At 46.7% G+C, this 12,623-nt stretch overlaps 2 protein-coding genes across 17 annotated transcripts in view; one reads left to right on the forward strand and one right to left on the reverse strand.

Annotated features, from left to right (window-relative positions):
• Positions 1-12,623, forward strand: part of Rbfox1 (RNA binding fox-1 homolog 1) — a 2,144,901-nt gene that overhangs the window by 119,068 nt on the left and 2,013,210 nt on the right. The window lies entirely within an intron of this gene.
• LOC121463738 (60S ribosomal protein L31) lies at positions 4,413-4,866 on the reverse strand. The gene has a single exon (XM_041676177.1). It carries the CDS (start codon positions 4,822-4,824, stop codon positions 4,447-4,449), a length of 378 nt encoding a protein of 125 aa, XP_041532111.1. The 5' UTR covers positions 4,825-4,866; the 3' UTR covers positions 4,413-4,446.

Below are 12,623 nucleotides of genomic sequence, written 5' to 3' on the forward strand. Positions count from 1 at the left end.
TGATGCCCCAGCATTGCAGAGAGACCTTGGGTGACTGCCCAGGTAGCCAGCTGTTTTGTCATTTCTATAGTTCTGGAAGTTGTTTGTTCTGCACTTCTTGTTTATTTGGGTAATATTATACCCTTCTTGGGACTTTGATGGAGCTGAAGACAAGATATAGTTATATTTTTCCTTGTTACCAAATTAAAAATAAACATATAAAATGTAAAATTTCTTTTTTTTTCTTTTTTTTCTTTTGGTTTTTCGAGACAGGGTTTCTCTGTGGTTTTGGAGCCTGTCCTAGAACTAGCTCTTGTAGACCAGGCTGGTCTCGAACTCACAGAGATCCGCCTGCCTCTGCCTCCCGAGTGCTGGGATTAAAGGCGTGCGCCACCACCGCCCGGCTAAAATGTAAAATTTCTAAGGTTAAGAAACAAAAAGGCTTAAATTGTTTATCTAAGAAGATGTTTTAAGATCTAAAAAGATTTTTTTAGGATGGTAATACAAGTTATGATAGAAAGTGATTTAGGTATAAAACTTTGAACTCACTAAGATAGGATATATAATGGAGTACTTTCTCTGAATTTACCAAATACAAATGAACTGATCATTGTGAATGCAATTCTTACTTGATAATTGTTTTTATTGTATGCAGTTTTGCTGTTAGAATTAAAACCTTTTCTTTTTATTTTGACAAAAAGGGGAAATGTTGTGAGATGTTTGTATGCTGTGAGGGTGTATTGCTGTGAATGGTGTGGTAAAAAAGCTGACTGACAAATAGCTAGGTTGGAGGTATAGGTGGGATTTCTAGGGAGAGAGAAAGAGGAGGAGGAGGAATCTAGACATAGAGGAGATATCAGTAGACGGAGAGGAAACAGGAGCTGCAAGAATAACCCCCCCAGGCATACCCAGAGGCCCCTCTCCCAGGTAATTCTAGATTCTCCAAGTTGACAGCAACTAATCTTCCCAGCTGTCAAACTTGCAGAGTGGTGAGGGCACCTTGTGCCACAGTCCCCAAGCTTCTTGGGATACTGATGACCCTATAGGGGGAGACAATAATGCTAGTGTTCTAATTAGGCTTCTGTAAACTGAAAACTATAGGACTTTCCTCTTTGTGGATCCCCTATCTCAGAGAGAGAGAGAGAGAGACAGAGAGAGAGAGAGAGACAGAGAGAGAGACAGAGAGAGAGAGCTTTTCCAGTGTATAATTAGTCTTGTCTAGGTAGGGCAAAGTGTGTATGAGGGTTTAGGGGACTGTCAGGGGATAGGTGAAGGTCACTGTCATACATCTTGACTCATCCTACAGTTGCTACCATTCACTTAACAGTAGGTGAATCCCAGCTCTCTGCAGTTTACAGGGGAGAGCATTTTGGAGTCAGGAGACCCAAACCCCAGGTCTTCTGCTTTATCCTCTCCTGGGTCCCAATGTGAACCAGCAGCTGTCCTGGAGAAGGTGGCTGGCAGGGTGCATGATCTGGAGCAGAACCTCTCCAGTATAAAAGAAGCTCAGTACACAAGTGAGCCTGTCTTGGAGTCCTGGAGCCTCTTTGTTTCTTCAGCCCTTCCGCCATGCAGGCGAGGGTCCCTGACACTGCTTTGGCTGTCTGGAGTCTGTTCTTCATGGATGAGAACATGGTGACTCTGAGCCTGCTATAATTTCACATGGGGTGCATTTGGACACGGAGGGTCCACTGCACAAGGCTTCAGTGTCAGAGTGAACCTGCCTTCAGGGGACAGGGATTTGGATGGCGCAGGCAGTGCTTCTCAAATTTCCAATCTGATTTAGGGTGTGATTAAGTAGGAATATTGCTGAATTTCCTTTCATGGAGGAAAGAGTAAGCAGTTTTTAAAAAGCACTGTGTCTTTTGAATCCCAAAGACATAAATTGTACCCCAAATATCTGGTTTGCTGCCACTTCGTGGATCTCGGGCAGCTGCCCGAGCTGTACTGGGTTTGGTATGGAGCCTCCAGATGCCCTCCTGGCTCACTGCCAATGCCGTGCAAACACAGCTCTCTATGGCTGAACCCTTCACTGGAGGAACTGTCATTCCCTGTTATGTTCGTGGTTCTGAGATGCCCTTAACCAGACTGTTAGCTCTAAAATGGGGTCTCCCTAGGGAACAGAGAGTTTGTTTCTGCTCTTGCTCAGTGGGGGAGTGATGAGGCCTCTCCTGATTGATCCACAAGGGTAGACTGGTCACCTGCCTTGGAAGGAGGGTGATTCCCAAAATCTAGCCTTCTCCCCCCTGCCGAAGAAGGTGCAGACATCCTGGTTACACAGGATGAGAGTCGGAGCTTGGAGCCTTGCAGTTGCCAATAGCTAAAGATAATGCCAGGGAACCAGATTCCAGTTCAGATCAGGCTACAACTAACGCCAGTCCCAGGATCCCTTGGGACCCTAAGGCATTCTTGGATATCTCCTAAGGTTCTTGGCTCTTACTTTGGGGTGCCTGGTAAGCTGACTTGGAGTCTTCGTATTTCTCATTCCTATTGGTGTGCTTGGGACTGTACCCAAGAAGGAAGGTTGGTGTCAACAGTGTCATTCGGGCCCTAAGCCCCGCCCTCTCACAAGGTGTGCATGTGGTGTGTGTGTGTGTGTGTGTGTGTGTGTGTGTGTGTTGAGGATTTGACTCACAGAATTCTGGAAACTGGTGAGTCAAAAAATCTCCCAGATAATCTACTGGGCTGGGGAGCAGGGAGAAAGCCAGTCACAGCAGAAGTCTGGCAATGGCCTGCTATGAGATGCCTGCTTGCTTCAGGAGGTCAATCTTGGTCCTCTTCAGCTCTTCACTTGATTAGATAAAGCGCACCCCAGTATAGGGGAACAGCTGACTGGCTCAAAGCACATGACCTTAGGGACTATTCTTATCTTAACCTGCCTTCACAGATATATCTAGAATAGTGTTTGAGTGTGTATCTTTGTACTGTGACCCAGTCAAGTGGATACATGGAATTAATTTTTCTGACTCAATTGGTGGTATGTCTGCTGTGCGAGATTGAGGACCTGAGTTTGGATGCCCAGCACCCATGTAGAAATCTAGGCATGGTAATGTGTACCTGTTACACTGGACGGCAGAGGGGACATCTCCAGAGGTCTACGAACAAGCCAGTTACACTGAAACGGCAAGAGAGAGGTCCTGCCTTAAAATATTAACGTCGGGGACAGGCCTGGTGTGGTGACACATGCCTTTAATCTCAGCACTTGGGGGGCAAAGGCAGGTAGATCTCTGAGTTGAAGCCAACCTGGTCTATAGAATTAGTTCCAGGACAGAAAGCTGGGGTTGCAGCTCAGGACCAGCGTTGCCCAGCATGGTGTGTATTGACTGAGGGGCTATGGATGCAGCTGTTGGTTGAGTGGTTGCCTAGGATACACAAAGCCTTGGGGTTTGTTTCCCATGTTGAATAAACCAGGCGTGATGATGCAAGCCTGCCAGCTCTGCATTCAGGAGGTAGAGGCAGAGGTATCCTCAGCTACAGAGTAAATCTGAGGCCATCCTGGGCTACATGAGATGCTGTAGCAAACAAAATAGAACAAATAATTTCTCCCCCAAGAAAACAAAACTTCACAATCTGTGAGGCAAAGATTGTAATCCTAGGAGGCCTGTCGTGTGTCCAGTATTGTACAAAACCTAAGATGCTGAGTGACCTTGTCATGCACCAGGGGTCACTGCAGGTGCAGCTGAAGAGGGTCTGGTTATATAAATGCCCCCTTTGCTGCCCTCTGCACAAGCCTATGCTGGTTACCAGCTGGTCTGCAGTGACCCCTGGAACAAGACAAGTTCAATGAGTATGCATCTCAAATGGATATTAGGATTTCAGAGGAAGATGCTGGTGTTGGTGATGCTGACTGTAGTGACCTTTTGACCTGGGATCTCCACCAAAATGCCAGTGTGTGACTACGCAAGGTCCCTACCTGTGATGTTTACTCCCATGATGAGTCATCCCGAGGACTTGAACTGTGTTCCTGGTGGTCTTCTGATTTTCCAGAGTTCCCGCCATCCTTTAGGAAAGCACCAAAGGCTCAGACTGCAGCCTTCCATGCATACACTAGTCCAAAACAAAACAAAACAAAACCCCCAGTGTTTTCCCAGCAGTGCTTTTGCATATAAAACAGAGCCATAACATTCGAAGTGGTGACCCACACCAGGAATGCCAGCACTTGGGAGGCCGAGCCAACAGAATCATCATGAGTTTGAGGCCAGCCTATGACCTGAGGACCAGACCTTGTCTCAATTTTTTTTTTGTCTTGAAAAAAAATCAAAACCACAATTGATTTTTATGAAAAGAACACATCACATAATCCCGATTTCCCAAGTACCCAAAGCAGCAATTAAATAACTCCCAACAATACTCCTTAGACCCTATTCTAAACACTACCAAAACTTCCCCCAGTGGGGCAAAAAAAAAAACAAAAAGAAAAACCAAAACCTGAAGGCTGTTCTCCAACTTTATTTGAGATTCAGTAGGTTAGTTCTCATCCACATTGACTGTCTGTAGATTTTTGAATGTGGTAACAGGCACGTAAGTTACCAATGTGTAGAGTTTGTTTGGTGAGTCCTCATCCTCATTACGTTTTCTGGACAAACGTACCCGGATACGATATGGAACATTCCTTATTCCTTTGGCCCAGACGGCTTTATTGAGCCTGGTATCAATCCGCACATCTGGAGTCCCCATCTCCTTCATGGCAAATTTCCGGATTTCTTTAAGTGCCCTAGGAGCACGCTTCTTAAAGCCCACGCCATGGATGCGCTTGTGAATGTTGATGGTGTATTCTCGGGTCACCACCTCGTTGATGGCAGAACGGCCCTTCTTCTTCTCGCCACCCTTCTTTGCGGGAGCCATTCTGCCGGGCCCAAGCTGGAAAGGACGGGCGCGAGGGATTGTGGGAAGGAGCTCAATTTTCTTAAAAAAAAAAATTTTCCTTTTTTATTTATATGTGTGAGTCTGTGTGTGTTCAGACGATGTGTAAAGATATCCAAGGATGGTGTTGGACCCCTCCTGGGGCTGAAGTTATGGGCAGTTGTAGGCTCTGTGATGTGGGTTCTGGAACATAAGCTCCAGTCCTCTGGGAGAGACTTGAGGTTTCTTAATGACTGAGCCATTGTTATCCCTGTATGCCCTTCCCCACCCCAGTCTCAAAAGAACGAACTAGCAATCAGCACTCGGAGTCTTAGGTTAGAGTTGCAGGAATTCTCTGTGTATTTGCTACTGTTCAGACACCAGGAGTCTGATGGGACTGACTATTGGGAGTTCTAGAGCCCCGGCAGGTCCTTCATGGGACTCTATCCCTGATGCTGCCGTACGTTGCAGATTCTCAGAGAGTCCTCTAGGGGACAGCATGCTTTCTAGTGGGGCTGCTATTTGCACAATGCAGAGTCTTGGAGCTTTTGGTGTGTGTGTGTGTGTGTGTGTGTGTGTGTGTGTGTGTGTCTATGGCTAAAGTTAGCCTAGTGGGCTTGGTGGGGACAGAAAGAAATATGTAAATATGTTGTGACCCTTTTTTGTTTTCTGCTGGAGGTGAAGACACCTGTTTTTGGACACTTAAGCCTTTAGGAACCAGGTTGAGGGAGCCCCATAGCAGGCTGGGGTTGGGCATTGTATCTCTAGTATAGGGGAGTATAGGGGATCGTAATTCAGGAAGGTCTGTCTTGATATCACAACCATTAGAAAGATTTGTGTCACAGATCTGGAAAACTCAATTCTGAAAGCATGGAGTGGAATCAAATTGGCCTATAAAGATAAAAACATGGTTAGGGTAAAATAGAGGCTGACTGGGAGGAGGGAGGCAGGTGATCTCTCTGAGAAGCCATCACTGCCCCTAACCGGATTAGTCACTGTAATAGGCCTGGCGTGAAGCCCTCCACGCTGGCCTCTGTCGCCCCGATGTAATTTACCTGTAACTCCTACCTGTGTTTATTGTGCCTTGTTATCCCGTTATCCTGCGCCTACTGCTCTTTATTAGAGTTAGATCAAGTTAAGGGCTCTGATTGTCTGTAATTCTCCAATGTATAGACTGCTTGTAGCCAGGGAGGGTTTTTCTTTTTCACTCTGCTTTTGTGGCAAAAAAGAGGAAAAAAAAAAGAGAAAGACTTAAAAATAATAAAATCACATTTATTCTGTTATCAGAGGAGACACACAGGTCAAAGAGGGGCAGCATGGGTGCTGGGAGCCACAGGGAGACAGAGATCTCCTCCCTCAGCGACCTGTAGCTGTTCACTGTTGTCCTTTCCAGCATGATGAGGTACATTTTTCTCCTGGCCCAGCTGATTCTCTCGGAAGGTGTGGTGGTGGTGGTGGTGAACTGGTCTGGAGGATTCAGGGGACTGTACAAATTAATGCTAAGCACAGGCTGCTGCCTTGTCCTACTACAAACAGGTGTTACTGCAGCACTGGGCCCCTGGCTTCTCCATGATTACCTACCTGGGGTGACAATGTCAGCCCACGTGTGTAGTTTCTCTGCCTCTTTACCAAGATCTCAGGACATGGGTTTTCTGGGTGTGGCTGATGATGGCTTAGAGATCGGGACTCCTGGCTTTGCAGAATGTAGATATCCAGTCCTGATATCTCAGAGAGGACAGAGGCAGGTTCCTCACTCTCTGACACTAGGGGAAGAACAGGGCAATGGGAGAATAGAAGGAGAAAACAGATTTTAAAATAGCTTCTATTTGCTCCTTCTCTGTTGTCTGAGGTTTCTCTCCTGCCTGGTTCCCATAGTCATTAAGTCCCAAAGAAATCACACAGAGGTCTACATTAATCATAAACTGATTGGCCCATTAGCTCTGGCTTTTTATTAACTCTTATAACTTACATTAGCCCATTATTCTTATCTGTGTTAGCCACGTGGCTCAGTACTTTTTTCCAGCAAGGCAGTAGTCACATCTTGCTTCTTCAGTGTCTGGACAGGACTGCAGAGGGAGCTTTCCTCTTCCCAGAATTCTGCTGTTCTCATTGACCCACCTCTACTTCCTGTCTGGTTGTCCCGCCTATACTTCCTGCATGGCTATTGGCCAATCAGCATTTATTTAAAACATAATTGACAGAATATAGACACTTGTCCTGTAAAACTTCCCAGTTATGAAAATAAGATTTGCTCATATTGCGGCCTTTCTTTCATTGTATGGATGAGTGCTGTAGTAATGAATTTATTGAATGAATAAATAAATGAACGAATGGGAAAAGGTTAGCCTGTTTCCTTTGGCTCTCTATCATCTACCCTGGAGGGAAAGAAGAACAGCAGCAGTTCAGAAAATGGTCAGTACACGAGAATACGGGAACTGCAGAAGGCAGAAGACATAGAAGAAGAAGGAGAACCAGGTACAGCGATTCACACTTGTAATCTTAGCACTCAGGAGACAGAAGTGGGAGAATCATGAACTCAAGGATAGCCTTGAAGACTCAAGGAGACACCATCAAGAATACAGCAAGACTGCCTTTCTCTGTTCAGAGAGAATGTGGTCCCCAGCCACAAATGGATCAAAATGGATCCTGAGGAAGCTTTTTAAACAGTCCCTGGCTCCTTGCCACCAATCTAATCTGGGATCTGGCTTGGGGCTGCAAGGATTAGGGTTTCTCAAACTCGCATTTGACTCTAACCTGAGACCAGGTAGAGAATGCATGAAGGAGCCCCGCTGGTCCTGGCCAGGTTTGTCTTACGTGTGTGTTATGTTTGTCGAGCATGTGGATCAAGAATGCAGCTGCCTGGCCGGGCGGTGGTGGCGCACGCCTTTAATCCCAGCACTCAGGAGGCAGAGGCAGGCGGATCTCTGTGAGTTCGAGGCCAGCCTGGTCTACAAGAGCTAGTTCCAGGACAGGCACCAAAGCTACAGAAAAACCATGTCTCGAAAAACCTAAAAAAAAAAAAAAAAAAAAAAAAGAATGCATCTGCCCGGTGAATCAAGACTATGGGAGGGAATGGCCTCGGAAGCAGACTTTCCTGTTTGCCTGTGTACCACAGGTGTTTCTGGTACCCACAGAAGTCTGAAGAAGACATCAGATCCCCTGAAATTGGAGTTATAGTTATTTGTGAGCCACCTTGAAGGTTCTGGGAACTGAACCTGGGTCCTCTGGAAAAGCAGCCAGTGCTCTTAACCACTGAGTCATCTCTCCAGCTCTTGACCTTGAACTTTTGACCCTCAAACTTCTAACTTTCTGAGTGCCAGGATTTCAGGCACACACCGAAACACCTGGCTTTTCATGATTTATATACTAATTCTTATGGTCAGCTAAGTAACATGGAAATCAAAGGAGGCCCTGGCACTCTGTCTGTCCTCTGACCAAGAATTCTACCTGGCAAGGGTTATAACATTTCACACCCCCATAGCTGTCCTTGCAGTTCAAGCTTTGTCTCTCATGGATTTTAAAAATTGAAAACACAACAAAAGGCATTTATTCTAGAATACAGAATGTAAGTGGTCTCCAGGAAAGGCAATGTGTCCTCAGTGCTGATTCCCTCTGTCCCTCTGGTGGGATCTACTCCAGATGTCCTTGGCTGCACGGTAACTCCTTCAGAGATCACACAGACTCTTAAAGTCAATAAAAAGCTTTTATTTGCTGGTCACTGGCCACACGGGGAACTTGCCCAAATCCTGTAGCCATTCTTGATTTTTTATACACAAAAACCATAACCTGCACAACACACTTCAGTTAGTAGAAACAGTTAGCAATCATGGAGCTACAGAAGCCAAAAAGCAAAGTTAGTACATTAGGGACTTTCCCAGAACTCCAGACTATGATGGATCAGGTCTTTGTTCTTGTTTTGGCTGGTGTTGATGCCTCTGTCCTGGCCTCTTAGGTCAGGATGGCGCCTTGGTGTCTCTAACATGGCGTCAGCTGTGCTAGGTCTGGGGACCTGTTAACACTTGTTCTTCACACACTAATGAAGAAAGGGTTAAATGAGTGTGTCAATTACTATTCTCACTGTTGGAACAAAACACCCAACAAAAGCAACTCAAGGAAGGAAGGAAGGAAGCGTTTATTTCAGCACAAGGGTACAGTCTGCCACAGCAGGGAAGGCATGGCGGCAGGAGCTTAAGGCGGCTTGTTACATCTCATCCATAGTCAGGGAGCAGAGACACAGGCAATGCTGGTGCTCAGCTGGATCTCTCCTCTTTATCCAGTCTGGAACCCCAGCCTGCATGGTGGCACTGCCCATAGTCAGGATGGGGTTTCCCTCCTTAGTGAAATGTCTTAGGAAATGTCCTCATGGACACCAGAGGTATATGTCCCAGGTGATTCTAGGTCCTGTCAAGTCAACAATGAGAAATGAGTCTCAAGACAGCTCCACTGGGATTCCTTCTCAGCTCCTCAGAGGCCTGTAAATGGAAGGGCTACTAGTGTGTGCATGCACATGTGTGTGTGAGTATATGTTTGCATTGTGTATGTGCGTACGTGCATGCTTGTGTGTGTGTGTGTACGTATGAGTAAGGTGAGACTATACCTGTGTTAGACACATTAGCCCCTCTCCAAGGCCACCATGAACAAGGCCCTAACAACTATCTCCGGCCCATTTCTTTGCTAAGATCTTTCTGGCACTGGCTCAGGCTAACTCTGTCACTCTAGCGGGGCACAGCTGGGATCTGGGGCCTCCCATTCTCTAGATCACGGTATCATTCCAGCTCCTTGGGTATGATCCCCATGGCATGGGGGGGTGTCAGCGAAGGTAAGCAGGTCCCAGAGCTGCCACTAGCAAGCATGCAGTCTCTTCCTGAGGCTGAAGCAGCACCATGGTTGTGTGGCATCTGCTCTCTGTGTTGCACCTGCTGGTCCATGTCACTTGATTTTTGCAGCTTGCAGGGTATTCTATCCTCTGAGGAAACACCTGTCATTCATCAGTCCCTTCCCTTCCAGTCATTTCAAAGGTTTTTAGGGCATCCAAGTATCTACCTGGATGCTGGCCTCCACATCTTTCTCATGGATTTTAAGTATTTTTAAGGATTTTTTTGCCTAGAGGGATGTGCTTTACAGGCCAAGTCTGTCCCCAGGAAAGGTAGTTCCCGAGGGAGAATGTCATTTCCTGACGCTAACAGTGACACAGAGAAATAAGTTTTTAGGGGCTGTAGTTTAGAAAGATCGAGGTGTGTGTGTGTGTGTGTGTGTGTGTGTGTGTGTGGTATGCCTGTGTGTGCATGCATGCTCATGTGAATGCTTGTGCCTATGTACATTTGTGTGTGTGTGTGTGTGTGTGTGTGTGTGTGTGTGTGTGAACAGAACTCTCCATTCTCCCAGATGAACAGTTTGTACTCCTGCCTACATGGCCTGCGCTTCTCAATGCTCTGCTCTTGGTGACCATATGACTAGGAAGACTTCTCTGGGAGGTAACTGAATCCTCAGGATGCCTCTTTTCTACCTTGAAGATGAGGGAGTACTGGAAACAGCAGTGCTCCCTATGTCCACTCAAAACCCTTTGAAATCTCATACCTAGGTGTGACCATGGATGTATGTAATCCCAGTACCTGGGAGGCTAAGACAGGAGGTCAACCTATGCTACATATTTTGGTTAGTCTAGGCTATGTGTGGGGAGGCTAAGACAGGAGGTCAACCTGTGCTACGTAGTTTGGTTAGTCTAGCTATGTGTGAGACAACTACATAACAATATCAAAAAAATAAAACAATCACAAAAAATAAGACAAAAAAAAACTCAAGCAGAACCACAATCAGTAAAGTAAAACAAAACAAAAGCAGTAAGATAAAACAAAGAGAACACCTCTCCCCCAACCGGAGTCTAATGCAGTCTGGTAAGAGTGGCTCTGTAGCGGAAAATGGGAGCAGTATATCACAGGCCTAGCTGTTAAAATAGGGGTACAGGGCAGGAGAGATGGTTCAAGGGCTCAGCGTACCTGTCGTCACATCTGACAACCTGAGTTTGATCATGGTGACTCACAGGGTAGAGGGAGAAAGCTGATTCCTGTCAGTTGTCCTCTGACCTTCACACACATCACATGACCCAGTAGGAGTGAGCCCATTCACATACACATAAAAAAAAAAGAAAGAGGAAAAGAGGGGCTCTTGCAAGCTAACACCAGAAGCTGCTGTGTTCTGACGCCTGGGTCAGGACGAGCGGTCAGAGCCACTCTTTCTCTGCGATGCTTGTCTTTTCAGATCTTTAACAATCACCACCTTCTCTCATATTAAAAACATCAACAGAACCCACACATGGTGGGAGACGCTCTGGTGCCATTTCCACGCGTGGGTGAGTGTGTCCTTTGTGTGCATACGTTCATTGGCTGCTGAAAAAAAAAATCCCATTTGCCTGTATAGTTTCATTGGTGGCTGAAAATGTGGTCATTTGTGCTACATTTTCCCTTCTAGTACCCATAGGTGGGTGAAGGGACTGGTCAGGTCGCCAGCAGACAGGGTCACCTTGGGCTGAAATGCCCTAGACTCATAATAAATGAAATACCCAGCAGCCACTAGGATAGAAGTTGCGTGGTTCATCTGTAATACATAGACTGCTCAAATTCCTCCATGGAATTGGAGCCCTAGGTGTGCAGGTACCACTTTCTCTCTCTGTGAACCAGTTTGCATTACCCACTAGAGTCCCTGCGGGTACGTGAGGGACAGGGATGCCCTGGGACTCACATTCTAAAGGATCCACTAAGTTTCTCTGACCTCAATAGCTGCACCCTTAGCAGGGAAGCCCCCCCACCCCATTCTATGAATTGTCCTTTTTTTCTGGCCAGTCTGTTGGGACTTTAGCCATCAACCTCGTGGGGTTCTCTTCCCCACTGGCTGAGGGAAAATGTCGATGAACTAATTGCATCCTCTGGTGGGAACTGAGGCCCCTCCACTCCCTAGTCTATAGAAACCCCTCCAGTTCCCTCAGCTGCCCTGCCCTCATGGCCAGAACATACATGCTGTGCCTTACCAGTCCAGTGCAAGGCACCATCTTGTGCTGTTCAGGTTCAAGAGCTTCCTTCTCTGTTGGGCAAAGTGATGCTGGCCAGAGTCACTGAGGTAGGCAGAGTGGGCTGCTTTTCTCCTTGAGCACAGTACAGAGACTGAAAGAGAGACAGCGGACAGAAATTTTGACAAGGAAAGAGACCCAGGGGGAGTATGGGCACAAGGCCAATTTGCTTTGAAGAGGTGGTCAGAGGCTTCTCTGAGGAACTATCATTTGCAGGATGAGAAGGGGCTAACCTGACAGGAGCTGGGGACAGAGAAGCAGTTCTGGATCCTAGTAACCAGAGAGAATCAGGAAGACAGAGCTGCTAGGATCTCAGAAGCCTAGGGCTGGTCCTCATGTCCTCAGAAGGGCAGCCTAGGGCTGGTCCACACTCCCTCAGAAGGGCAGCCTAGGGCTGGTCCACAAGTCCTCTGAAGCCACAGCAAAGACAGTGGCCTTCATGGGAAGTGGTATCTGGTTGAGGACTTCGGGAAGAGCCATGGGATGAGGTCTGCAGTTTTGTTTTTAACTAGTTAGTTTGTGGCGACAGGGATTGAACATAGGACCAAGGCAAGTATTACTCCACCAAGCCACACCTCAACTCCCCTTTTCTTTTTCTGTAGAGACAAGGTCTCACTAAATCCCCAGGCTGACCTTGAACTTCAGATCCTCCTGTCTCAGCCTCCCACGCAGTGAGGTGACAGGCTGGTGTCTCCAGGTCTGTCATTATTTGGTATGTTAAAAGGATAGTTAGGGGAAT

Source organism: Microtus oregoni, unplaced genomic scaffold (assembly GCF_018167655.1).
Source record: "Microtus oregoni isolate MIOR12 unplaced genomic scaffold, Mior012 000027F_ref0000203, whole genome shotgun sequence".
In the NCBI taxonomy this organism is placed as follows: Eukaryota; Metazoa; Chordata; class Mammalia; order Rodentia; family Cricetidae; genus Microtus; species Microtus oregoni.